At 39.4% G+C, this 27,290-nt stretch overlaps 1 protein-coding gene across 1 annotated transcript; it reads right to left on the bottom strand.

Annotated features, from left to right (window-relative positions):
• Positions 1 to 163: 163 nt before the first annotated feature.
• On the bottom strand, positions 164 to 26,907 carry c6.2 (complement component 6, duplicate 2). The gene is made up of 23 exons (XM_071205076.1): positions 26,460 to 26,907; positions 25,119 to 25,291; positions 24,855 to 24,985; positions 23,693 to 23,831; positions 23,538 to 23,608; positions 22,032 to 22,118; positions 13,968 to 14,145; positions 12,265 to 12,424; positions 10,538 to 10,682; positions 9,785 to 9,926; positions 9,135 to 9,273; positions 8,509 to 8,703; positions 8,043 to 8,286; positions 7,369 to 7,491; positions 6,599 to 6,765; positions 6,023 to 6,248; positions 5,417 to 5,585; positions 4,171 to 4,282; positions 3,892 to 4,024; positions 3,556 to 3,750; positions 2,336 to 2,423; positions 1,799 to 2,043; positions 164 to 877 (listed from the first exon to the last, which is right to left on the bottom strand). The coding sequence occupies exons 1-23, from the start codon at positions 26,589 to 26,591 to the stop codon at positions 693 to 695; spliced, it is 3,579 nt and encodes a 1,192-aa protein (XP_071061177.1). The 5' UTR covers positions 26,592 to 26,907; the 3' UTR covers positions 164 to 692.
• Positions 26,908 to 27,290: the final 383 nt, after the last annotated feature.

The following is a 27,290-nucleotide window of genomic DNA, read 5'->3' as shown; positions in this document are numbered from 1 at the left end:
AATGTGTCTTTAAAGTGAAATAATTCAAGTTCTTTCCAACAGAACTCAAGATTTTCAAAAAATTATGAAAGCGTATATCAACAGCTTATTACTTACTAACAATCGAAACAGTTTGATTTCACATACTGTATGAAATGAGACAAGTCAAATTCCAACCAAAGGACTTGTTTCCATTCACAATTTTAATTTAATTTAATTTAAGAAAAGCTGTATGAAAGCCTCAAATAGGCTTTATGCCTTGGCCAGAGTTGAGTATTAAGCATGGACCTAATGACTAAAAGAAAACAAAAATTGGAAAACAGGAACAAGCTAAAACACTTTGTACATTACCATTACTGTATATGAGTGAAGGAACTACTCATACTACAGTATAAACCATTGTGAATGGCAACTTGGACCTATACATTTAAAAAAATAACCATCGTCAATCTAAAATGAAGGCAGATTCTGCAACGGCATGGCTTGTTTTTGCCACATGTTAACTTTTTCGTAACAGGAGAACATTTCCAAACAAGTCAAAATGGTGGTTACCTTTCTAATCTGAGGGCATACAATGGAGGAGACGCTGTTGGCATGTTCCCTCACTAAACATTTCCATGGTAACGCACGTTCAACCAATCAATATATGAAATATATGCTTATGACAATACAGTCAGATGTTTAGATGGATTCATAGAAAAGCACATGAAGCATCATCTGGACTCACAGACGCCTTCATTGAGAATCTCAAACTGATAGTTGACGCATTTGAGGGTGGCTATGGAGCACAGGGCCATGCTGCGAGTCCTCTGGGTCCGGGTCAGAACCTTCACACAGAACATGTTGGCTTCATCTCTGGGGCAGTCCCGAGTAGCTTTGCACTCACACTTCTTTAATGCTGAGAACAGACGAGAGTTCACGTTAGGATCTTTTTTTTAACGATATAAATGTGAAAACTACTTTGATGAATGAAGAATCCATGCTGAAACACTATGAGTGACTGCAAGCTAACAATACAACTTAAAAAATGATGAAGAAATTCCAGTGAATTTATCTCAAAGTATAAAGGAACATTTGATTATTTTTACACAGTTTTTGCCATTACTGTATTTGGTTGGTAATAAAAAAAAATCTGCTGGATACATTCTGAAACATGAGCACAACCAAAACAAGACAAATGTTCACTAAACATATTACAGCCTAAGGGTTTGCTTCCGTGAGCATTGACGAAAACTATGACAAAATACTGTATGTTCGTCAACAACCTTTTTTACCATGACTATGACAAGACGATGACGATTCGGCACAGATTTTCATTAAATGCCAACACTTAGTATATCAAAATTCAATAGTTCATGAAAAAGACAACTAATACCGGTACTAAATGCAGTAAAAAAACTTGATTAAAATGTCTCTTTATCACTATCACTAAAATAAGAAAAAAGATCCTCTAGTCGAATAAAACTAGCTTGGAAAAAAACCGTTTGACTTATTACGATAAAAATGAACAAATACACAGAATTAACAGTAGGACCAAATAAAAATGCTAACAAATATAAAAGAATACCTCCAATTGAAGTTGTTAACAGTTTTACAGAAAATGTATACTGATTTTTTGGGAAACCAATAATTGAGTACTGCATACCCAGCCCCTTCATATATTCGTAGGCTGGCTAAAATGACTTTATTGAACCTCAGTTGGTTGTCTCACACTGGCAGAATAAAAGAAAAAGTAATAGAATGCTATACTCTGTATAAATCATTTATTCTAATCAATGCAAAATCATAATGTAAAATGTTTTGTGTCCGACCAACTCACCAGAGCAGGTCTCCCATTCGTAACACGTGTCGAGGTTACAGGGCTCCTGAGCCGAGCTCTTGGAGGACATGTTGGCTCTGAAGTTGGCCCACTCCAGTTTAGCTGCATCCACCTCGTCACATGACCCCTCGCTGACGAAGAAGAGCGGATCGCTGTGGCAACGACCGGCATGGAAGGAGCAGAGGGACATCGCCACGGTAACACCGAGGTCAATGTTCAGGATACACAGAGTCTCGGGTTGTGAACTAAACACACACACACACACACAGATTTTTGTTGTTATATGAAATGCGCAAATAAAATCTAAGATAGTAGTAATACAATATTTGTATTTGTTTTATACACCACAATGGATTAAATGCAACTAAAAGTGCTTCACAAAAGGATAAATACATTTATATCAAGAAATATAAGGAACATAACATGTTAATTTAACAACAAATATACAATTGATTTTATTGAAAACATGTAATTAATAATTAATAAATACGAAGACATATAGATAGAAAGATTTGAAAATGATTGAGAAAAATGTACAGGCAGCTCTTTCTTTGAATGCAGACACATTTAGAGTCCTGCAGTTTCTCTCCGGGACCGCACCGACTCTCAGGAACAAACGGTTCCTCTGCAAACAGGAAGTACACAGAAACCAGATTTTAGCTGTCTCATTCATGCATAGTATTTTACATACAACACCCGAGCCCCATTTGGGTCTGTCTCATTTAGTTTGTGGGACACAGTCCTGGATATTTCCCACATATGGGAGTAAGGGAACACAGCTGCGTGCGACTCTTTATCAGAGGCGGGGAACCAGATGCAAGTCTGCCGAACCAACCAGCTGCTCCTTATCTGTGAAGCGTTCTTTGTCGTAAAGCCAAACATGGTGTTAGAAAACACTGATGATAAAGCAACATTCTCATGCAGGACGGTTTTCACTGAGCGCAGCAGAAGTGATGGTTTCCCGGCCATTGAAGAGCTTACAAAGATTGTGCTTTATTGAAAGTGTGTTCAAACTTAATATTTATATAGCTTCTCGTTACGCCATTCAAGTGTGGCAGTTTGTTAAAAATCAAAACTCTTTTTAAGTTATGTGGTCTGACAACACGTCTAATGACCCAATTCTGATTTAATCATAGTGCTAACACTCTGAATAATTCAGTTTCAGTTGAACATAGATCAGTACCGTACTTTTCGGACTATAAACCGCGACTTTTCCCCCCATTTTTTATGTACAGCTAACGGCCACTAGGGAACCTCCTAAATCTATGGATGTTACAGGTACAATTAACAACCTTTAACTCTACGGGCTCTATGACCGGTCCGCGCCCGCCACCTCTAAGCGGCGGGCTCCAGCAGGAAAAGCGCGCCAAAGTAAAAGTGGAACCGAGAGACAGAACGAGAGCAAGACAGACTACAATTTAGCTGCTGCGGCTTATATGCAGGTGCGCTTTATAGTCCGGAAAGTACGGTAATTATGTGACAATGTCCATAAGTGACATGTTGATTTGAACTATCGCTAACATTTGATTTGCAAAAAGCTTCAAATAAATAATACTAATGATATACATGGGTTAAGATTGTATATATATCTAAAACATAACATCGTTTATGTCTAGACTGACGCATTGCAAACACCATGGGAATCTCACTTTCTTTAAGCCTCTTTGCAATAAACCTGCATTTAAAGCATTGGTTGTGGAAGTTTTGTTTCTACATTTGCATGACTCTGGGATATCTAAAAGAGCAATCTACTGTACCATCTGAGCAGCGTAGGTCAGCAGGTAGGGGAGGCTCCCAGATGAGACTGTCGCTGCATTTGTAAAAGCCCGATGGCATCGGTCTCAGGCTCGACTCGTCACAGTTCAGTCCCACCGATTCCCCCACTTTGTACTGCTCTTTGGTGGGGAACAGCGTCATGCCTTCAGGGATCTCAGGAGGAAAGCACAGTTTCCCTGCGAACCACAATTTTAAATCAATGTAACACACTGGAGCAGAAATATTACAGTCCTCGCGTGTATCGAGAATGACCTTACAGAAATGTGTGGATGCATGATTACCAATTTACACCGTTTCATGTGAGAAGGCAAACATACTGATGCATCTTCCTGTTGGTTGTTGCCACGTGCCATCAGGAAGACAGTTGATGAACTGAAAGCCCTCCAGGTCAAAGCCAGTGAAGCAACGGAACTCCTCATCCTCACCAAAGTCATAATACTGTTTCGCTTTCTGTCAGAGGAGGCAGTTATTTGTATTAAGTTACATGGTTAGCCACCAATATAGGAGCTTTGATCTGAGCAGCTGCTGCAATGTGCGTTAGATGTCACAATGCTGACACTTTCTAGGACTAAATGTGTGGAAAGTGTAAGCGTTACCCTGAGGAAGCTGTTGGTGGGCCTCTGTGGCCTCAGACAGCCCTCCACACCAGGTGGCAGCGTGTCCTTCCAGCCTATAGTGAAGTCGTCATCATTGTCACACGTGACCTGTCTGGACACAAAAACATGGAACATACAATAAATCCTAAATTATACACTTATGTAAAAAGAGAAAATACACAAGTTTGACTACAACCTAATTGTGTTAATGTAAGTTGAAATGTCTGCAGCAACATATATGGTGTATAACTCAGCATTCAAAGTGCGCTTATAACATTGTGTAAGAGAAACAATCTTAAACATCAAAAAGATCTTACTTTAACATAAGATTTTATGCTGATTTATATATTTTTAGTTAGTCACATAATAGGAATTCTGGATGCATAAAGGGGTCATTGGGGGGTAATGTTTTATTTAAATGGTTATTTAGGTAGTCAACTAAAACAGTGCTTCTCCAACTTTTTCAGTAATGTACCCCCTTTGAAACATTTTCTAAGCCAGACCGACCCCGAACATTTTTGATCGAAAAAGCCTATACAAATAATTACAATATAGTGATGTTCCCTCAGTGCGTGATTTATTAACTCTTTCGTGCATGCATTACAACAAACTAAGGATATTTTCATCTTCATGCATGAAAAAAAATAGCATAACATAACATTTTTATAAAACAGATTTTTCCAAGGAGTTTTTCAATTTAAGTAATATGTTTAACAAACCAATGAACACAATGATATATTGTGAAAAACTATAAAATACAATACACACATTTGACATGTTTATATGAGGACCCCCTTGGTGGTTCTAGGAATATTTTATATACAATTGTGTTTTCTATTTAACTTATTGTACTAAGATTATTTTTTTAATCATGCATGGTATTTTTTTAATTAACCTTTTTTTGGGTTGAAATCTCACGTACCCCCTGCAGTACCCCAACGTACCCCCAGGGGTCCGCGTACCCCCATTTGAGAATCACTGAACTAAAAGACACCTAAAGCACCAGAGACATACATGTTGGTTACAATTTGGAATATAATCATTTTCTTGACCCCAGAGGGTAAAGGGTGTAAAGTAAATCTGAGGATAACAGGAGGGTTAATTATAGTGAGAAATACGTTTTAATGAGATCACCACCATGCCATGTTTAGTTAACTTTACTCCATGTGATCTGATGCTAGCTGTCTAACTTTCCTTGACTTTTCAATAATGTCTCAACACATTCAAAGCAAACAGTTGTTCCTACTTTTCAAAGATGGAGATGTGACACAGGTCCTCTTGTTTGCCAGGGCCCCTGCAGGGTTGGCCTCCTCTGAGGGGGGCGGGGTTATCGCACCGTCTCGTCCGATGTCTTTTCATCGTCGCTCCACAACGACTCCACGGCCCCCAGCAGCTCCAGTAGCCATCCACCAACTCTGTGGAGATTACAAATCAATCCATACCAAAACATCACCAAACCTAGTTTAAATGGAACTGTGTTTTAGCTTAAACATCTAAAGTACTACATACAGACTGCAGGTTCTTCACATGATCTCACACATAAGATCAAACTCATGAATGTGCAAGTCAGGGAGGTAAAAACATACATTTATACTACGAGAGAGATAAAACAAAGGCTGTGTGTTGCAACATTAAACTGTGATTTTCTTACAACACTCATTGAAGCCCTTGACTTTCATCCTAATAGCCACACTTGCTGAGGCTCATGGTTATTCTCACCATACCAAAGCGAAGGGAAAGACAGCATTTCCTAGAAACAATGTTTACCTTATTCAAATTCAAGATCATCAAAAGAAACTGTTGAACAATACTTTGTTGTCTTCTATTTTCAGGATGTTGTGTCCTGCTGTACCTGAAGTAATGTCCGGAGCTCGTTTTTCACAGTTTGTGCCAAAAGTGCCGGTTTGGCAAACACACTTGCACTCTGTCCCGGAGAGAACCGCCCTGCCGTTGTTGGGGCACGGAGAGCACTTGCAGGTATCAAACTCGTCCATGTACTGCAGCAGGGCCTTCCTCAGGTGTCTCCTCTTCGTGGCGGCACAAGGGATCCCCCGAATCAGATCTATGATGGGAAGCACCTGGACAAATACAGACAGACAACTTAGAGTCTATGCATGACATTACTGCACACGATGTACAACAATATCTGTTTTCTTTTTTTTGTATTACTGCCGATTTTTATTCCATTGTTTATTCCATTCCATTGCAATGTAAATACTGTTATATTTGACTATATTTTTCTAGTTCTCTACCTGTGTTTTGAATTCTTGTTTTACTTTTATGTATGCACCACGACACCAAGTCAAATTCCTCGTACGTGTAAACCTACTTGGGAATAAACCTGTTTCTGATTCTGAGACAAGAAGGCAACATCAGCTTTTTGTAGAATTGAGTTTTGTCATTTTGAATTTCAGTGGCATTTGATTACTTTGTAGTCAACCACATCCGGGTTGTCCAGAACAGACTTTGCCCAGTTCTTAAAGACCGTTGAGTCCGGGGCGGGGCCCTCCCTCTCCCAGACCAGAGCCGCGGCCTCTCTAAGTCGACCTCCTTTCGTCATGGAGAAAGACTTCTCTGCTGCCTTAATGTACGAGCCTAGACCAACGCAATGAAAAGCAGAGTTAGGAATCAAGAAAGGCAAGTTTAGTTATATAGCACCTTTCAGCACAAGTCAATTCAAAGTGCTTTACAAGATGGACGCCATTAAGAGCATTAAGAAACATATTATAACATGGCATTTAAAAACACTCATTTAAAAGCAAAGATAATAAAACATGAATAACAAAGGAACATGAATAAAAGTTACAGTTCAGTGTGAGATACGAGTATATCTAATATGTATATGACCCAATATGTATATATGTTCTTATATTTTATCATTTTTATCTTTGATTTTATCTTAAATTGTATTAATCTGTGTGAATCTGTGCTATCCTGTTTTTCATTCTTACCCTGTTGCTGTTAAACTACTGAATTTCCCCACGGGGATTAATAAAGCTCCATCTTATCTTATCTCTTATCCATTAAAAGAAGCGGCAAAAAGAAAAGTCTTCAGCCTGGATTTAAAAGTAGTTGCAGCGGACCTGCAGGTTTCTGGGAGTTTGTTCCAGATATTTGGAGCATAATAACTGAACGCTGCTTCTCCAGGTTTAGTTGTGGTTCTAGAAAGTGGGCTGTCAGTCAGTATCAGTAACACACCTTGATATTTCACAGTCATCCTGTCGTGGGAGCACCGGGTTACACTGCTGTGTTGTGTGTAGACGATGACGGACCAGCGGGACTCTCGGCTCAGACAGCTTTTGATGTGCTCTTCTGTTTCACCTGGAGATGATGAGCAACATGACGCAGAAACAAAGAAATCAAAACACCGTCGCACTGTATGCGTAGTCTTTTACATGTAGATATTAAAGGTTCGCAACTTTCTTCTCTCTTCTTTTTATAGCTTCATGAGATATGACTTTTATATTTTGTACACAATGGTAGTGAGTATTGGTACAGTTATTCAACTAAAAGTACATTGCAAGGCCCATTTTAGTAATGATAAAATAATGTATTCTCTTTTCACTTCATTTTTCCTTTGATGAAAATTCAAAACAAATATAAAATCAATCTTAAAACCTGTTCCATCGTATCTGTGTATTTGGAAGTTAACATACATTTCTTACATGGAAATCCCTTCAATTGGGGTTACATTGAACTGGCCTCTCTGAAAATGTGTTAATACATACAGTATTTGACATACAGTAACACATCAGTTAGATATCAAGTTGGAAAATAAATGATGTATACCATCCAAGCAGCATCAGAAACAGTCTGGACTTTTAGCCCAGGGTGTAATTCCGGATTTTGACCACCTGGTTGTGCTATAATACCTGAAGTGTTGAGCTCCTCTCGGCTGTACTGGTAAAACAGGTCATAATGGCCTCCCAGTTTCCCTGAGCTGTAGTAGTGTGTGCCGAAACGCTGGAAGATGTCCCTGTAGAGAGCGTAACTGTAGTCCAGAGGAAGAGCGTGGAGGAACTGGAGGAAAGGCAGCGACAGGACGAGGTCCCCCGGGTCCCTCACCTTGAACGTGGATATAGGAAGAACCTGGTGCACCCTGTACAACTTGGAGTCCTACGGAAGGAAATATAGGACATAAAACAGGAAAAATGGAAATGCATGCATGTGTAGAGATTCGTATATATATATGTGTGTGTTTTGTGTGCATGTATGTACATTGTGGGGACCATGTAACAGACCGTGAGATCGAAGGACACATTTTGAAAAACTTCACATTCATAAAGCTTCTCACAATTATATTGCTAAAATGTGTTTGTTGTTGTTTGAGTCACTCACCGTTTTCTTTGAAGCTTCAAAAGCTTCCTTGTTAGAGCTGCTATCGGACATAGATGTTCCACTGAAGAAAAATATGGGGAATGAAAAGCTGTTTTCACTTGGTTGGTTGTCAGTGGAGGAGTCTGATGATCTCTGTATGACAGACTCGGTGTGCAGCTTCTCGGGCGCATTGCTGAAGTCCTCCAGCTGTCCAACCTTTACAACCAGAACGTTTGTAAATCAAAGTCTAAAATAATAAAGACAGTAACAAAATAGCTAAACAAATTTCAAATTGTAACGTTGAAGCCTATATGTGTAGGATGGCAAATCCCTATCCATTGCTGCTCTCCCACACATACTACAGCAGATGGAAATAATGACACTGAACTTGTTGATCCAGTTTGACTTGAGATAGTCAGATTGTCGTCATATTTGTTCCTTCAAAAAAGGTATAATGCAGTTTTGCACTTTAAGAGGCAAGCTACCATTAGGCTTCCATCATTATTATTGTGGCCACTTTTCTGTCACTATGTTTCTGGTTTAGGACATTCTAGCAGAAACAGGCGGAAACAGATGCCACTGAGATGTGGGCGGTGAGGGCTTGAAACAAACCAATAGTTATTGCAATTAATAATTATTAATAGTACCTTAATTTCAAAACTTTCAAAGTTATGAGGGATGCGGTGGTAAAGCAATGTGGACGGAGGTCTCTTGATGATGCAACTTCCTCCCATAAACATGTTGTCCAGTACCGCTGCCCTTTGCACTTCTGCCAGAGCATCAAACCTACACAAACAAATCAGTACGAAGTCAAATCTCATGGAATCTGTTTTGTGCAATTACTGTAGCACCAAAGTCCAACAATTCATTGGCTGCCCGAAATGATTGGTCGATAACAGATGTATAAAGAATTTGCAGAGCAAGAAACTGAAGCATGTAATATATGCTTACAGTATGTTAGAGTTAAGTATTGTTTGTTGTATGTGATATCTTAAACGGTTTAAATAAAACATTTCAATAGTTTATTGTTCGCTAACATTTGTATTAAAAATATATAAATTGTATACATTATGTCAACAACATTTACAAGCATTTGAATAAATATAATTGTGTTTCGGTTTTTGCAGCGTTGGTACAGGACTTTTAATGAAGCAGTGCAAGTTGTACTAATAGAAATGCTGTGTTGCAAGAAAGGCCAGAAGAGCACTTGACAGAAAGGAATGTATTTATGAACACAGCCGAAAGAAATGTTAGGAAAACTGTAAACTCAGCAGTGACTGTCTGACCATCAGCTCACCCATTCCCCACCAAGTCAGCGCCGGGGGCCACTCTCTTCTCCGCTGGACACACAACTGTGAGGTCGCCACAGTCCCTCTCATCCGAGTTATCTCCACAGTCGTTCTGCCTGTTGCACGTTAACGTGGAGTTTATGCAGCGTCCTGTAGCGCAAAGGAGGTTTTGAAGAAGATAACATTTTGTTTTGGTTTTTATCTGTGTCTGTGATTAGAAAGAAATTAACACCAAGAAACGTCCCTGGCTGATTATATATATTGATGAACAAAGACTTTTTGTATTACAATGTTTTACAAATGAGACATGTTATTAAAGATGTGCTTATTTGCATACGTTTACAGAACAGATCAGGGAGGGAATGTTTGAACACCGCACATACCTGTACAAAAAAAGAAACACATTTTGGCATTCAAGTTCTACATAAACCATTGTGATATAGATGGGAAGAATTGCTGGGAAATGTGTAGTACGTTATAGAAGTAGGGATTTATTAAGTATGAGAAAATAAAAAAATAACTTTAAGAACAAAAATATTTGTTTGGAAAGGTGTTAACTTGAGATGAATATAACAGTAGGGGAAAGTAGGCTTTTCATGGAAACGAAATAGCCTCAAAAAAGTGTGATTTTTCCAGTTGCTTCTTCAATCAGCAAGGAAAATTATCATTAAAAAAAACGTAACAAATTGACCACATTGGAAGATTGTACATGTGTGATGTTTTGCGTTGCTTCTTTTACACACCAGTCAAAGTCTAATTACCATTATCGCACTTGAAGTCTTCTCTGCAGTCGACGGGGGCAAGCTTGCACTCAGTGGAGGGGTAACAGGGCCTCTCCTCCGTCAGCTGCACGCTGCAGGCCGATCCACCAAACTGGGACGGCCTCTGGACCGACCGCGTCCGCAACTGTGGTAACAACATGTGAGAAATACTGGTTAAGATTTGTATTTATTCCATTTAAATGTACACTTTAAAGGTCACCTATTATGCAAAATCATGTCTCTTCTACATCAACATGTGTCCCCTCTTCTTCATGTCTCTTCTACATCAACATGTGTCCCCTCTTCTTCATGTCTCTTCTACATCAACATGTGTCCCCTCTTCTTCATGTCTCTTCTACATCAACATGTGTCCCCTCTTCTTCATGTCTCTTCTACATCAACATGTGTCCCCACTTCTTCATGTCTCTTCTACATCAACATGTGTCCCCTCTTCTTCATGTCTCTTCTACATCAACATGTGTCCCCACTTCTTCATGTCTCTTCTACATCAACATGTGTCCCCTCTTCTTCACGTCTCTTCTACATCAACATGTGTCCCCACTTCTTCACGTCTGTTCTACATCAACATGTGTCCCCTCTTCTTCATGTCTCTTCTACATCAACATGTGTCCCCTCTTCTCCATGTCTCTTCGACATCAACATGTGTCCCCTCTTCTTCATGTCTCTTCTACATCAACATGTGTCCCCTCTTCTCCATGTCTCTTCTACATTAACATGTGTCCCCTCTTCTTCATGTCTCTTCTACATCAACATGTGTCCCCTCTTCTTCATGTATCTTCTACATCAACATGTGTCCCCTCTTCCTCATGTCTCTTCTACATCAACATGTGTCCCCTCTTCTTCATGTCTCTTCTACATCAACATGTGTCCCCTCTTCTTCATGTCTCTTCTACATCAACATGTGTCCCCACTTCTTCATGTATCTTCTACATCAACATGTGTCCCCTCTTCTTCATGTCTCTTCTACATCAACATGTGTCCCCACTTCTTCATGTCTCTTCTACATCAACATGTGTCCCCTCTTCTTCACGTCTCTTCTACATCAACATGTGTCCCCACTTCTTCATGTCTCTTCTACATCAACATGTGTCCCCTCTTCTTCATGTCTCTTCTACATCAACATGTGTCCCCTCTTCTCCATGACTCTTCTACATCAACATGTGTCCCCTCTTCTCCATGTCTCTTCTACATCAACATGTGTCCCCTCTTCTCCATGTCTCTTCTACATCAACATGTGTCCCCTCTGTGGAAAGAGACTCTGAAAGTTTCAGGAACAAAGATTCTCTCTCTTTTTGATCCATTTCTATAAAAACCAGTCTGAAAATCAGCTGATCAGATTTTGGACACTTTATGATGTCATAACGATTTGTTGGCTTGTGTAGCCATTAGCCAATCACCAACCAATGATACACCCGTTTGTCCTTAAGCACATGTAAAGACATTATTTTGCCCCCAAAAGCTAAAACAAATGTTCAATTTAAATGTCATTGTAATTTATTCAACACCTTGCCTCAAAGGCAACCTTTCATTATGTGGACAAGATGTGTTGGTGCTTGAAATGGGTTAACCAAAGTCTTAGCTTCACATAAGTAGTGTCACATACAATATACAGGAACGAGTCCTTAATGCAGAAATGAGGTAGCATGTTAGCACTTTTGGTTCCCTCGTCTCAAAGTCAATGTGTTTTTAATGTGTTTGGCTCTTGCCTGTTTCAGGGCGCAGGGCGAGCAGTCGGACCACGTCCCAAACTCCGTCAGCAGGCAGTTGATCGGACAGCTATGCTCGTTACAAGCTCTCCTGTCGTCTTTCTCGCACATCTGACTGCAGCTATTCTTCCAGTAATAATCCTCGTCATAATTAATGTTCCTGTCAAACATAATACACAAAAAGAAACATAAAAAAAATCCCTTTTACAGGCAGCAGATGTTGGCATCATGCAGTATGAACCAAGCATTTGTATTTCACAATCCTAACTGAAATCAGCGGAGGAAAGAAAGAAAAAACGTTTCAAATTACAGTATTTCACAATTTTCCTGGCTCAATGTTCGGTTTCAATTTGCTAAATTGTTGATAACACGCTTTGCTCCTAACTCTGGCCTCCGAAGCCATTCTGTGTTCAGATCCTGCATAGAGTGAACGTAGTAATACACACTACCACAAGTAGACAAGCATACACCCTTACTGATGAAAGCTGTAAGTAAAATCATCCAAATGCACTTAAAGTATCTAAAGTAAAAGTATTGATTGTGCAAAAAGAAACGTCCCTTTTAGTGTATTACTATTATATATGAGGTGTTTGGATAATATTACTGCATTTTAAAGATATGCTCAAGGTTACGCCCATGAAAAGCAAAGGACATTTGTTAGCATTTTACCACTTCTAGTGCCCTCGTCTCGAAGACAACGTTTTTTTTATCTTGTTTTTGATGAGATGCCTGAAATAAGATCTTTTCATGAGTTTAAACTTTATAAGAATAACAGCCTTTTCCAGATTTGTGATGATGCAATATCAGCCGATCCTCGAGGTTTTTAATTAGTTATTTTACCTCAGGTGAAATGTATCAACACATAATGAAGCATTTCGTCCTTTAGTTGATCAAAAACATACATTGTGCTTACTGGACAGGAAGAGGATACACAGACTGTAATCTGAAAAGCTGTCAGATATATGTTGGACAGTCTCTTAGATGCAGTAGAATAAAAGAATAGTTGCATAAAATGGAAATACTCAAGTAAAAAACAATAACTTCAATTGTGTACTTCAGTACATGTTAGGAAAATATCACTCGTCACCGGCTTGAGCTTCAACCTCAGGATCCATGTATTTATGATCCTCTCCAGAATGGAAGTAGTCATCACATACAGAGCATCAACTAGTTCCTGAGCAGTGTCCTTCACATGCTGATATCCAAGAGAGAGAGTCACACAGTCACAAGATGAAGGAATACCAGTTATATAGGTAAGCAGAAGACTCACTTTGTGTTCTATAGGTAAGCATACATCCTGTCATGAACAAAATACTGAGTTTTTTTCTCAAACTTCTGACTTTTTCTCAAAATTCTGACTTTTTCTCAAAATTCTGACTTTTCTCAAAATTCTGACTTTTTCACAAAATCTCAAAATTCAGATTTTTAGAGAGAGGGAGTCACACAGTCACAAGATGGAGAAATAGAAAGCAGTCTTCAACGTTTAGTTCAGATTAGCTCCACGTCAGAAATTAGTATGCTTGTCACAGAGCTATCATCTGCCTCAAACAGTCCTGATGCTCTTCTAGGTCATCACGCATCCTGTCATGTTCACAGCTACAGCTGGGATACCTTTGTTAGCATGTGGACTCTGATAGTGGAAGAGTACATTCAGTATTTTCCCAACAGTACAGTATTTAGGTCAATGTATTTTTGTGTCTCACCTGGATCTGTACTGTGTGCCGTGGTTGCAGGTCCTGGAGCAGGAGGACCACGACGCCCAGGGGTAGCGGTCACAGAAACAGGCGAGGCCGGCTGAGGTCCAGCCGAGCAGCAGCAGCAGCACCAATAACCCCCGGGAAGACGCCATGAGGGGGGGGGGGGGGGGGAACTGCACTTTCTCTGAGAATAATGTCCAGAATATCATCATCAGGTGCATCACACTGTATGTCTGCGTGTTAAGAGGTGTTGGAAGAAATACTTTTCTTTCAATTTGGACAAAGCAAGGCTATTACATCCTGCTAAGCTAGGCTAACCATTTTTCTGGTTGGTCCTAAAATATCTTACTCTGGAAAGGTTGATTTCAAACTAAACATGGAAACCGCAATAACCTATAAACAAAGTGCTGTTGAAATCGTCCTGTGGGGATTGTCCACATTATTGAGCATGTAAGTCACTTTGGATAAAAGCATCTAACAAGTATGTAATGTAATTTCCATAGAGGAACTTCCTAATAAGGTGTTCTCAACATGTTCACATGGTGACTGGAGTTAGAAAACGTCTCTAACTTAAATCTGCTTGACTCTACTCAGGCAAGTTAAAATGCTGCTGCACTTTACTGCAGCGCGTCCTCCAGGATTTGCTATCCGTCTTTGCATTTACAAATGTTTCAACAATGTCTATTTAAAAAAAAAAAAGTGTTTGTAAGCACTTCACATTTCATTAATAAAGTGAAAAGATACAGAAAAGTTTGGAACCAGGCAAAAGAGAAAAAAGGAGGAAGACTTATTGTAATTTGCATCTCCAGAATAATGTCCAAATTCCAGCCGTAAAATGTATTCTCAAGATATCGAGTTTAATGTTGAAATGTTAAATTGATTCTTCATGTGAAAATGTTCTTGGTGTAATTCAACTTCACCGTCAAAAAAGAACATAAATCTTCCTCTTCTGATAAAGCTTTTCAAATTCCTTGCATTAATACTGACTTTATTGTTGACATTATGACCTTATTTGGTATAAAAAATTAAAACATAACTTCTGTTATTTTGCTGCCTAATGCCTGGAATTGAGTGTTTTACATAATGCATTAAAATGTATTTAATAATAAAAAAGACAACAAAAGAAAGCAAGTACAATAGGGTTGTGTCCAAAAAATAAGCAAAATCGGACTTACCACGCACACTGTCCTCTTGATCAGATATTAAGGCTTTAGTATGTTAATATTCACGCAGTTAGGAGTCCTCTCACTGAGTCCACTCGGCACTGCAGGCAGAACCCCCTCTGTGATTTCCCAATCTGTTCCCAAAAAAATCTGAAATTAAGAAATACTAATATCCAAGCACATGAAGTTCTTACACAACTATCTTGTCCTTTATTTTTACGAGATGGGAAGAGCTGGAGTTTCCCGGCTGCAGAGATGTAAACCAGATGTTCTTTGTTTGAGACTTGACAGATAATGATACCGAGGGGGAGAAAAATATATTTTCTTTCAACACTTTCAGATTCCTTTTTACAATCTGGCAATGCACACCATCAAGATTGCTCAATGCTCCACAAATACATAAATTAAATATACCTCAAATATTAATATTAGAAACATATACTTTGAAAAAAATGACGTGTTATTGCAACCACAGAGAAACTTGCAATCAGAGGTTGCACACATGACAGAAAACTGGCAACATGGAAAATAATTTGATTGAAACAAAGATCACTGTAAAGGCAGTTAGCACATGTGTCTAAAACATTACATTTAAATGTGATTCTTAAGAAATATATTTTTGTGTTTTGTTTTTGTTTGATTTGAGATAATAGTTGGGAACATATTAGAAATGACTCTTAGCATACGATTGCTATCAATGCAGTCTGTGTGTTAAGAGGTGTTGGAAGAGTTTTACCATGTTCTGACTCTGTCTCATTTCTCACTTGGAGAGCAGACTGTATTTCAAAATGAGGACCTAATTCCTTCAAGTAAAAAACAACTTTAAGAAATGCAATATCATCTTACTTGTATATAAAACTGTATTCACATTATAAACAACCCAGTCTCACGGCATTTCGTGTTCACCAACACGATTTGCCCCTTTTTTTCGTGTTGCACAGCACGATTTTAAAAGCAATATATTTCTACTGGTAATGTGTTTCGTGCCTGCAGGCTGCAGCACGTCTTTTTCTCCGGTCGGGTCGTGGAAGACCGGAAGCTGTGTAGTTCATAAAAACATGTTCTTACTCAATATCAAGCCACAGTTATTGCTATAATTTCGGACTTCTGTTGCCGTCTGTGAGGAAAATAAATGGGTCTCAGAGCCTCAGGATACTGAAATCTGTATTTGTTAAATCTTTTTTTCCTTCTAATTTGTAATTCTTTTCAAAATAACACATTGTTATTTACTCACCAATAACACACAATTATCCTTGCTTTTATTTATTGGTTTAATTCCATAATCTCTGGCTTTTTTGGCGTCCGTCAGGAACTGAATTTCAAAATAAAAATAACCGGAAACAGACGTAGGTATTTCGAGCGATTACCCAAGATCCTCAGCTATGGTTTAAGCTCGCTGATTGGATGTTTTAGACGCAATGCATGCTGGGATTTGGTGTTTATATTATATGAAATCCGGAAAACATTTTAAAAGAATAAAATAATACTTAATTCTCTTTGAAAGTCATCACATAACGGCATTGTAATACACGGTTCGGCTGCATTACATATTACAGATCTGCCGTAGTTCTTTATTTATAGAGCCCTGATGAGAAGACCTTTGGAAAAACTGAAGAAATGCCGCCGAAACTAAATACTTGACGTGGATCATAAATATATCAACAATGTTTTTATGAACCACACAGCTTCCGGTCTTCCACGACTCGACCGGAGAAAAAGACGTGCTGCGGGCACGAAACACATTACCAGTAGAAATACATTGCTTTTAAAATCGTGCTGTGCAACACGAAAAAAAGGGGAAAATCCTGTTGGTGAACACGAATCAATAGATTAAAAATCGTGTTGGTGAACACGAAATGCCATGAGACTGGTTTGTTATAAAATGTCCTAAGCTGGCGGTAGCGTTAGCTGCATGCGTTGCTGGACACACTAACGGCCTACTCTGACTCGAATAAATGCCAAAACAAAGAATTAAGCGTTTCAGACATCGCCGCTATACAGTTAAGGAAAAACCAAACATTACAAACACACATTTACAAACAACACTAACATTGAATGGGACATTGGCTCTAGAGGAATGCTTCGGATGAGAGAGTGGATTGAAGTTAGTGTGTTCAGTGTTTCCCCTAGGATGGAGTCATAGCAGCTAAGGCACATGGGCCCAGCAAAATGTGAGCGCGGAGCGCGTGGAAGTTTTTAGTGTGCGCGTGCGAAGTGCCTGCCAGCACAAGAAAGGCTCTTGAGGCTCGACAGGTGTATTTTGCTAAATCACCTTTATTGTAGGCTACATACAGTAACACAAATACTACACATCCACATAACAAACAATCAAAATCAAATGTATGCAATTTAATTATTTTAACCTGCTTTATTTAGGGGTGGACCTACAATCCGGGGTCCCCTAAGATATTTTGTTTAAATGTTGAAGTGAAATGCATCAATCTGGTGCACTTTGAGCACAAAATGAAGGTCTGGATACAGCTCTCAACACTCAGATGAAAGGGAGCTGTATACTTTTCAATAATCCAAACATCTTTAGAATATGATCACAACCAATAACAAATCATTTAAACTTGTTTATTCTTATCTTATGTTAACTATTAGCATTCTTTCTTTTTATTTATGCACATTTTACTAATCACTCCCCTTTTAAACTGTTTTTTGTTACTGTCCTACACATTGGAATGAATTCATTCTTTATTTTGTACAACTATATTAAATTGATAAAGGTGGGCTCTCTCTCAATTCAATTCAATTCAAAGGGGCTTTATTGGCATGAAAGTTAAGATGAACTTTTATTAATCCCTCATGGGGAAATTATTTCTCTGCATTTGACCCATCCTAGTGTTAGGAGCAGTGTGCTGCCATTTTGAACGGCGCCCGGGGAGCAATGTGGGGAACGGTGCCTTGCTCAGGGACACCTCGGTAGCACTTGGTCTTTCGGGGACTTGAACTGGTGACCTTCCAGTTCCCAAGCCAAGTCCCTATCGACTTCGCTACCACCGCCCAATTAAATTAAACAATGTTGCCAAAGCATCACAATACAAAATAATTAACATTAACATACATTTCAAATGTTTACATATTATTGATGATATATATACAGGGATATAATTACATTTCAACACGTGTGTGTGTGTGTGTGTGTGTGTGTGTGTGTGTGTGTGTGTGTGTGTGTGTGTGTGTGTGTGTGTGTGTGTGTGTGTGTGTGTGTGTGTGTGTGTGTGTGTGTCATTCACTGTCCCTCAGGTTGTGGCATGTGTATACATATTGGGCAGCAAGGTGTGCCTTGTCTCCTTCTCCTAGGAGTACTCTCAGTCTTGAGAGGTCATCAACCTCCTTGAAACCTGGGATTACAGAGTTCAACTTGTTCCAGTAAATGCTCCTTACTTCGTTGAATGTTTGGCACTTCAGGAGGAAGCGCTCTCTCCTCGCGAGAGAGAGACGAGAGAGACGAGCGGAGAGAGAGAGGACTCTGCGTCTCTCTCTCTCTCTCGCGCGCTCTCTCTCTCGAGTCTCGAGCTCTATCTCTCTTCTAGCTCGCTCTATCGCTCTCTCTCTCTCTGCCTCTCTCTCTCTCTCTCTCTCTCTCCTCTCTCTCTCTCTCTCTCTCTCTCTCTCTCTCTCGCTCAGAGGCTGTGTGCTGCTGAATGTGTAGGGGAAACACTGGTGTTAGATAAGATTCGGTTAGTTTACTTCACTTGTTTACTATGATGAGATAGAAGAGCTTTAGGGCAAGAACAAAGGGGACAAATATTAGAAGAGATCTTATTTTATTTTTCATTTTGAGAATAAAGTCAAACTTTCATTATTATTGATTGAAAAAATCAAAGAAGGAAGAAGTTTGTTGTCATTTTGTGAATACTAGGGAAATCTAAAGGATTAAGTTGAAATGTCAATTATAACATTTCAAGATTAAAGTCAAACTTTAGAGAATAAATACTAGTTTGAACGCACATACTCAAAATGTAATCACAGGGACTCTAATGAAAGGGGGTTATCCTCTGAGGGCCAGGACATTTCTGCCTGCTTAAATATTCTAGATTTTAAATGTTTGTTTTTAAGATTTCTAGATATAAATGGAAGTGTATGGCTCTTGATGATATTATTTTCAGTAGAATTATAAGGATTCAGCCTCTGGAGACCATGAATATACAAATTCATGAAAACAAACATTTATTTAATATGGTATAGAGTTAAAAATGCTGGATGTTTGGGAGCATTTCGCATCTTTTTAATGTCATGTAAGCATAATTTTCTAACGTGCAGGGCAGTAAATACATTAGTCCTTTTTTAGGTTTAGGCAACAAAACTATTTGTTTAGGTACTCATGCGTACAAAGGTTAAGTAGCTAACTTAAAGTGGACCTATCATGCTATATTTGAACAATATATTGTAGGGCCATACCTATATAAAGTATATAAATATAGTTTTTTTTCAAAATACCAAACAGATCCTGCATTTTAGCCATGCCTCATTTCGCTCTATTTGCTCTTTCTAGCCCTGTTTTTGCAGGGGGCTGATTCTGTGACGTAGCTTTAATGCAAATGAGCTGCAGCTGACCACGCTCCCCTGCAGGAGAGGGGAGCGCTTTGAGATCAGCTGCTGGGCCCCTCGTTCCTTGGAAGAGGCGGAGAGGTGGGTGTTTGTCATCTGCTGGTGGACTAACCGGAGAGAATTACAGCGCTTGCCTCGACGAGGAGGGAGAAAAAGAGCCACAGCGGAGAATAAACAGAAGGGCTACCATGGCAACCATGCGAGGGAAGTCTTCTTCGCTGCTTTTGTGGCAGACTACAGCACCACTTACAGGCCTGGCATAGGTACTACAGCGTCTCCAGCGCTTTCGAGCGGCAATGGCCGGCCGTGGCCCAACCCCACATTCCCCTGATAGGTGGAGAGTTGGCCATATAGGCAGAGCTCCTCGTTCCTGACGTCAGATCATTTTAAAATCTATATCAGTCTGTATCAGATCCGTTGCAGCCCCGTTTTTTTTAGATGTGGGTACGGAGAAAAAGAGAGAGGGTTGTGTTTTCTGACACTTATTCATGTATAAAAGACGTACAAAAGTGCATTTTGCATGATAGGTCCCCTTTAAGTAACGTACTTAGGTAACCGTTAACTAGATAACTTAAGTAACGTACTTAGGTAACCGTTAACTAGATAACTTAAGTAACGTACTTAGGTAACCGTTAACTAGATAACTTAAGTAACGTACTTAGGTAACCGTTAACTAGATAACTTAAGTAACGAACGTAGGATAAGTAGATATTTACGGCTGATATAAGTCAGCTTTAGGTTTTGGATTCACACAAACAGACGAACAGCGGTCTTCTGGATATCCCATTATAATTTCTCATGATAGATGAAAACAAGCGCCTAAGGGGTACGATGATCGTCCAATGACCGTAGTTGACGTGTTGGGCGTGCCCAGACATTTCTTAGTCATTTAGCCAGTTGCTGATGAGTATCTCAGTCTATCCCAAAATATATCTTGGAGAAAGCAGAAGGGCCTAAAAACCTTGTAGCAGCTTAACTTTTCATTTCTTTATTACACACGCACTGTTGAACACATTATTTTTTCTGTAGCTGTAGCTATACATTTTATAATGAAAGTAGCGTTATAAGTGTATGTATGATTACACTGTGGATGAATGGCACACCACACAGGTGTTCTCAATCGCAGGAGCTTCTACTGATGGGGTTCAGGAGGATACATAAGAAGGTGGTGGGGACTAAAACGTCTCACGACACATTCAAACATGGAGGCGTGACACAAGCGCAGTGAGACACGAACAAATCTAAATAAAAAAGGCCAGTGCATAGCCTGAATATGTACATTTTTATTTTGTATTATATAAAATGGCACACAAAGAAAATTGAGGAAGGATGGCAGCATATGTACGAAAGGAAAGAAAATGCAAAGATAACTCACCTGAAGAAAAAAGCCTCCTTACTGACCCAGCTAAACAAATCGTACTTTACCGTTAGCTTGTACATTATATGTATCGAATACTGAATGTTAGCTGGCCAGGCTAATGCAACACTTTGGCTTCAGAAGTTCCCTTTTTCCCACTGGATGTAGAGTTCTGCAGGCATGACGTATTTCTGTAAGCTGACCCGGAAGTTAGCATTCTTCCGTTTCCCTCGTCAAAAGGCCAATGGGATTTTGGATTGTTCCCCAAAAAGGTGCACACAAATGTCATGATACTTTGCAGTTTTGTTCAGCAAAATTATCTTCAAGAATGAATGCCACTTTTAGGAGTTTTAAGTGTAAACACAAGAGAACAAAGCTAACGTTAAGCTAATAAACTAAGCACATGACTTCAATGTCACCATCGCTAAGCTAAAGCCAAATGATGCTCAAATGTTTAGTAGCCACAACCGCCTCTTTTAAGACGGATCAAATATTCAAAATTCATAATTAGGGCATTGATTAAAGTATATTATGTTTCAGAACAGAATGTATTTAGCATAATGAAAGACCTTATTTAAGTGTGTAACAAAGATTCGAAACAAATCCATTGACTTCGAGACGAGGGAACAGGAAGGGCAAAAATGCTATTATTTCCGTGTGTTAGGTATTATTCCTGCAGCTCTCTATTGTGTAACTACAATCTATGTGGTATATATTTTAAATCACCAAAATAAAACAAGCCTAAATACAGAACCGAGGTGAGTCGCAGAACTCCAGAACCAAATGACCAACGAGCAAAAAAAAAAAGGTAACATCAAGATGAATAAGACAAATGGCATATCATTAGATAACAGGTACTACAAGATTACAATTTCAGATAATATTGGGGGAAATACTGTAACTGAATAGAAAGATAAATGTGATCGACATCACACAATAACGTAAAGTGAAAGTCCTTTCCTATGACAGTCGTGCTGCCTTCAGGCTCTCAGCCAGACACCATGCAGCAGAGTCCAGGGAAGCGTCTCTTCCTCTGTCCGATCAGCGGGTCTGGGGTCAGATTCAACAAGCTGCTGTCGTCTGGAACAAACAAACAAACATGAAGGGGTCAGGATGACATGATGGAGTCTGATAACAAAGAGACAACATCCAGGGTCCCTGGCTCTTGACCTTTTGACTTCTGAACCTTTAATATCTAAATGTTGCAGATGTCTATTAGTTGGGAGAAGTTATGTACATATATCCTTATTATTTGACGGTTTTCTTTTCTTATTTTTGACCTAGTTTTCTCTCCTTCTTTATCCTTGTAATTCCTCTTGGGTTTGCAGATTTACTTATTACAATTGTTTGGTAAAGCATCTGTTTGAGGAACTTTTTGTAAGCAGCAGCAATGAGTATGGATGCATACCGGTATCCGGTATTACCGAAATACCGGTTACTGGTGGCTACGGTATACCGTACCGAAGTCAGATCCGGTTTCGATACTTTAAAAAAAAAAATTCTAAAAAAAATAATATTTTTTTTAAATTTTATTTTAAAAGTGAGTCCGTGGCCCGTGATGGCGGGTGTTATAAATTAGATTGCATAATCGTTTTTCTTCATATTTTATGTATTTTTCATTGATTGTTCAATACTAGAAAGGTAAAAGTCCCACAAATGAACTGTGATGGGATTTGTTTTCTCTCACCAGTGAAGGCAAATGTTGATTTTAAAGATGAGATTTGTTTGTTTGTGCAATGCCGAGATCTCATGACCTTTATTCTATTATTTATTTGTTCTCTAGTCGAATCTCAGGTTTAACATTCATTATAACGGTGCTATAACGGTCTGTTTGCATTGACAAGATGTGCTATTCACGTGGCACACCTGATGGCGGGTGTTATAAAAGATATTCCATAATCGGTTTTCTTCATATTTTTTATGTATTTTTCATTGTTTGTTCAGTACTAAAAGGTCCAATAAGTCCCACAATTGAATTTAATATTCATTTGACATGTTAACTACATCGTAAAGCGCTTCATGGGAGTAATTGTGGGATGATACATTTTCAAAGTATCACGATATGTATCGGTTGAGTATCGGTATCGTTCAGTGGTATCGGTATCGTAAAAAAGTCAACGATATGCATCCCTAGCAATGAGCTTTGAATAAGAACCGGAAACAGCTAGCTTGACTCCATCCTAAAGTAAAAGACATCAGCCAATCTTAAACTGATGACCAAACGACAGCCAAGATATTGTCCAAGAACTAACAACACAACTTGTCCTTCTTACATTTCCCTTGTCTATGGGGAAAAAACTATACATAATTAGAGGTGGATAACCTTTGGATATAGCTAGCTGTTTCCAGAAACTATTTTAAGCTAAGTTGCTAGTGCTAATTGGTTCATCTTTAATATTAAGCGTACAGACAAACAGTATCAGTATCTTCTCATGTAACTCTTTTCAAGATAGTGTGACACTAATGTAAGGAATATCATCAACACCAAACATTTCATACCTTGGGTTTTCAGTGGCAGTGGCATCGTGTCCCTGAGTTTGCTGAGTAGGTTTCGCATCTCCCGCATATCTCTGTGAAAACGAAGATAGCGATTCATTTTTTGAATCTTTTTCTGAATTCACAACAGTAGGAAAACACAGCTGCAGGTGGTGTACCTCTCTATATTTTGAATATCCATTCCCACCAGCCACTGCTCCTGAGGGAAGTCGATGGGGGAGGAGGAGCGCTCCTCCAGGATGGGAGCGTCCGAGCTTTCGTCCACCCTGAAGTCCAGTCTCGGCTCCGACTCCGTTCCTTCAGGTGAGAGCACAGACAGCAGCAATGAGGCATCACCGACAAGAAAACTCAAAGATAGAACACATATTTAAGGCAATAGGTCCAGGAAATTGTGCTGGAGTTATAACTAATTTAGAAATAACAGGGTTCAGAAAGTGAAGTATTGTGTAGCCCTGTATGTCACACAATCAAATCATGAACACAGGTTTTTTTTTTTTTATATAATTCCCTCGTTTTAATAATATAATGATGTAAGTATGTTGACCGAGCTCTCTACTGCCCTCTGCTGTTTCAACAGTGTGTTACATCAACTATGATCTCTTGGATATGATTTAGCTTATCCAATGGGAGAGAACATAAATATACGTTTTATGCATAGACTGTATATAAAGGTTTTATGGCATCATACATTTGACCCTTTTTAAAGTTGTATTGCAGTTGAAAATGCAGTTAAACATGTTGTGAAACTAGTGCCAGGAAAGGGCATGAATATAGTATACTATATAAAATACGAAATTGATTTTAAGAAGTATTGATTTAAAAAACAAGATGTGTTAGATGTTAAAAACACCCTCAGGTCTAATATGTGTATTTTGGTAAATGCATTTTTCTCAAGCAGGCTTTATAGATTCAAAACCTATTTTATCAATGCCTTTTAATAAATGCAATGTGTGATTAAATAGTCAGCAGACATTTGGTCATAGCAGGAAGAGCACAGGAGTTACTGATGACATTAAAGATGGCTCAGACCTATCAATTATTTCGCAGAAAGCCATGCAGTACGGCTCAGTACAAGGACCCTGAAAGTTGGACGGCTAAATATAAGTTCTCATTTTAACTATTCCCCTTCCATGGAACATGTGACATTAGTTTTGAATGAAAACAAAACAGATTAACAGATCAGACCTGCAGTGTGATGCATGTACTATTGGATGTATTGAAACTGGCTTTAAATGTACTGTAACATTAATTGAATTACTCTGGAAGTTTCCGTTTCTTCACATTGTGTGGCAAATTAATATTGTGATTTTATTTGGGTACTTTTTCTGTGCAGCTGCAGTACCCCCAGCAGGCACATGGACTTCAGCATCTCTGTTATGAACATCTCCAGACAGCACTGCAGTTGGATGAAGAGCCGACAGATCTCAGGGTGGATCTCCCCGTCCTCCAGACTGCAGGGGAAGAGGAGGAGGAGGAGATGAAGATTGAATCATACAAACAAAGAATAAGAACCATCTATCTATCTATCTATCTAAAGCCAAAATATGTTCCTGAATAAGTCGAGTCCTAGTCGATCTTTCTTACCCGGACACAGAGATGAGGCTGAGGTCATGGTGGGCCGCCCGGGCCATGGAGCATCCTTTGGCCCGTGTATGCTGCATGTGAGCCCGCAGAGAGGGGCAGTCGGCGGACATCTCCCCCACGGAGATGACCTGCTCCCGGTACAGTGCTACCAGGGTGTTGAATTCCTGCACAGCCTGGAGAGAAACACAAACATCCGATAATAAAATCAAACCATAAAAAAACGTGTGTGCTCGTTTCTTTTGCCCTTTTTCACCAAAATCGCAACTTTATACATTTGATTTGCACATAGAGTCTATATGTTAATGAGGGTTACCAGGTTGCTAGTGTGGGACAATGTGGGACATGTTACTGCGATGCACAGATAGTTTAGATTTCAATATTTATGTTAGAAATGTAAAGTACGGGTCTCCAGCACATATAAACTGCTGGATGAAATGTTGGGCAAATTGCACAATTAGCATACATTAGCATAAAGAATCAATAATTCACCTTAACTTTTTATTTTGTTCTCTTTTATTTTATTTAAATAAATGGTCTCGCTCATGTCCAACAACTGTATTGTGTTTTCCCTGTAAAGTAAACATGTTATTCTTGCATTCGTTCAAAAATGTTTATGAACTGAACAGTGCATTATAAATGTATTTATGTTGAGATGTCGCAATTGTACAAAGCCTTGGCAATGCTGCATGTCATTATCATCATGCTAATAAAGCTATTTGGACAGAATTTTCAATATAGTTTATGTGGACAATAGTTAAAACATGTCTTGGCTGATTTGGACAATTACGGAGTGTTTTTAGGGTTTTTCAGGGACACTGAATCCACTTGTGACATTTTCTGGGGGGAAAATGGCAGTTTTAACCAGAAAGTGGCCATATTTTGTTGCATTTTTGGTCCGTTTTAAAGATTTAAGAGACTGAAATCTGCTCCTATAAAGCTGGCAAATAGACTAATATGTCGGGCAATTTGCACAATTAGCACACATTCCATCAGGATTAATAAGCATTATAGTTTATGTTGACAAAAAGTATTGCCAGATTTGGAAAATGTTTTGGGGGGTTATCGAGGATGCTGAATCCATTTCTGATATGATCAACAATGGCAGTTTTACGACAACACTCCTGGTTCACAGTGCTGGTAACTAGACTAAAATGCCAAGTTTTAGACGGGTGACAATCAAATGAGGGACATTCAATGTGTGTGACGTGGGACAAATGATAGAAAATGCAGTGCAGTCTCACACAAAGCAGGACACCTGGTTCCCCCAAGGTAAATAAAGGACCTTTCCTTTGGTGCAGAGCTACACGCTAACACTGACTGTCATCCGGAGATATGTCTCACCATCCTGCTGCCGTCCACGGCCTCCTCCGTGCTCTCGCGCCGCTCCGGCTCCGTCTGCGCCACCTTACCGCTGGGGAAGATGCTCCCTGCGGATCTCGGGCGCTTTTTCCGCCCGTACGGTGCAGAACACATGCATGCACAGCCACCACCGGAGCCCGGCCACACAGACAGAGAGACAGAGGCAGATAGATACCCCGTTTTAGATAGCTGCTGTGTCCTCTACAGAGAAGAAAATAAATGACCCGCTTTGAAGCAGCACGGTGGCGGGGTGGTGAATCCCTAAAGCCACGCAGGTGAGTCGTTATTCCCGGGGTATAGCAGCGTGTAGCGGGTCGGACCGACCCCCAGCAGCTCGCTGTGCATCCCAGCCGAGAAGAGAGTCACCTTCAGCCCCTCCTGAAGGCCGACAGAGAGTAGGGAGGAGGGGTGGGGGGGCTCCTTCGTCTTCCGCCGCGCGCTCACGTAGAGGATTCACGAGCCAAGTCGTCACTCTCTGACTGACAACTGATCGGTAGCATCAGAAACACAACAGAGTGTTTCCTGTGGGACATAAACGTTCCTTCACAGAAAAATGATAATTGTGAAAGGTATTTAATGCATTGGGCTTTTCCGTCCACTTTGTTGAAGTCTAAGGTGATGTAAAGCAGGATATCCATAATAAAGAGGCATTTTTCAATCACAAAATGCTTTAAAGATTAATTAAAGATAACAAATCTAAACAAAAGATTCTATTTATAATGATTGATTTATGTTTTCTATTGAACAAATGATTTATGTTCCTACCTAATATGTAGTCCCTCTCAGTCACAGGTCCTTAGAAATGTCCTTGTT

Source organism: Pseudochaenichthys georgianus, chromosome 12 (assembly GCF_902827115.2).
Source record: "Pseudochaenichthys georgianus chromosome 12, fPseGeo1.2, whole genome shotgun sequence".
Taxonomy (NCBI): Eukaryota; Metazoa; Chordata; class Actinopteri; order Perciformes; family Channichthyidae; genus Pseudochaenichthys; species Pseudochaenichthys georgianus.
This window is presented reverse-complemented; position numbering and strand designations above follow the sequence as displayed.

Excerpts from the sequence above, each read along its gene's own strand:
- c6.2 (XM_071205076.1), bottom strand. The coding sequence starts at position 26,591 with ATGTGTTCTGCACCGTACGGGCGGAAAAAGCGCCCGAGATCCGCAGGG. Across the intron at positions 23,609-23,692 it reads GATATTCAAAATATAGAGAG|AGATATGCGGGAGATGCGAA; the intron begins GTACACCACCTG and ends TCGTTTTCACAG. Across the intron at positions 6,766-7,368 it reads GATGACTGTGAAATATCAAG|GCTCGTACATTAAGGCAGCA; the intron begins GTGTGTTACTGA and ends GCGTTGGTCTAG.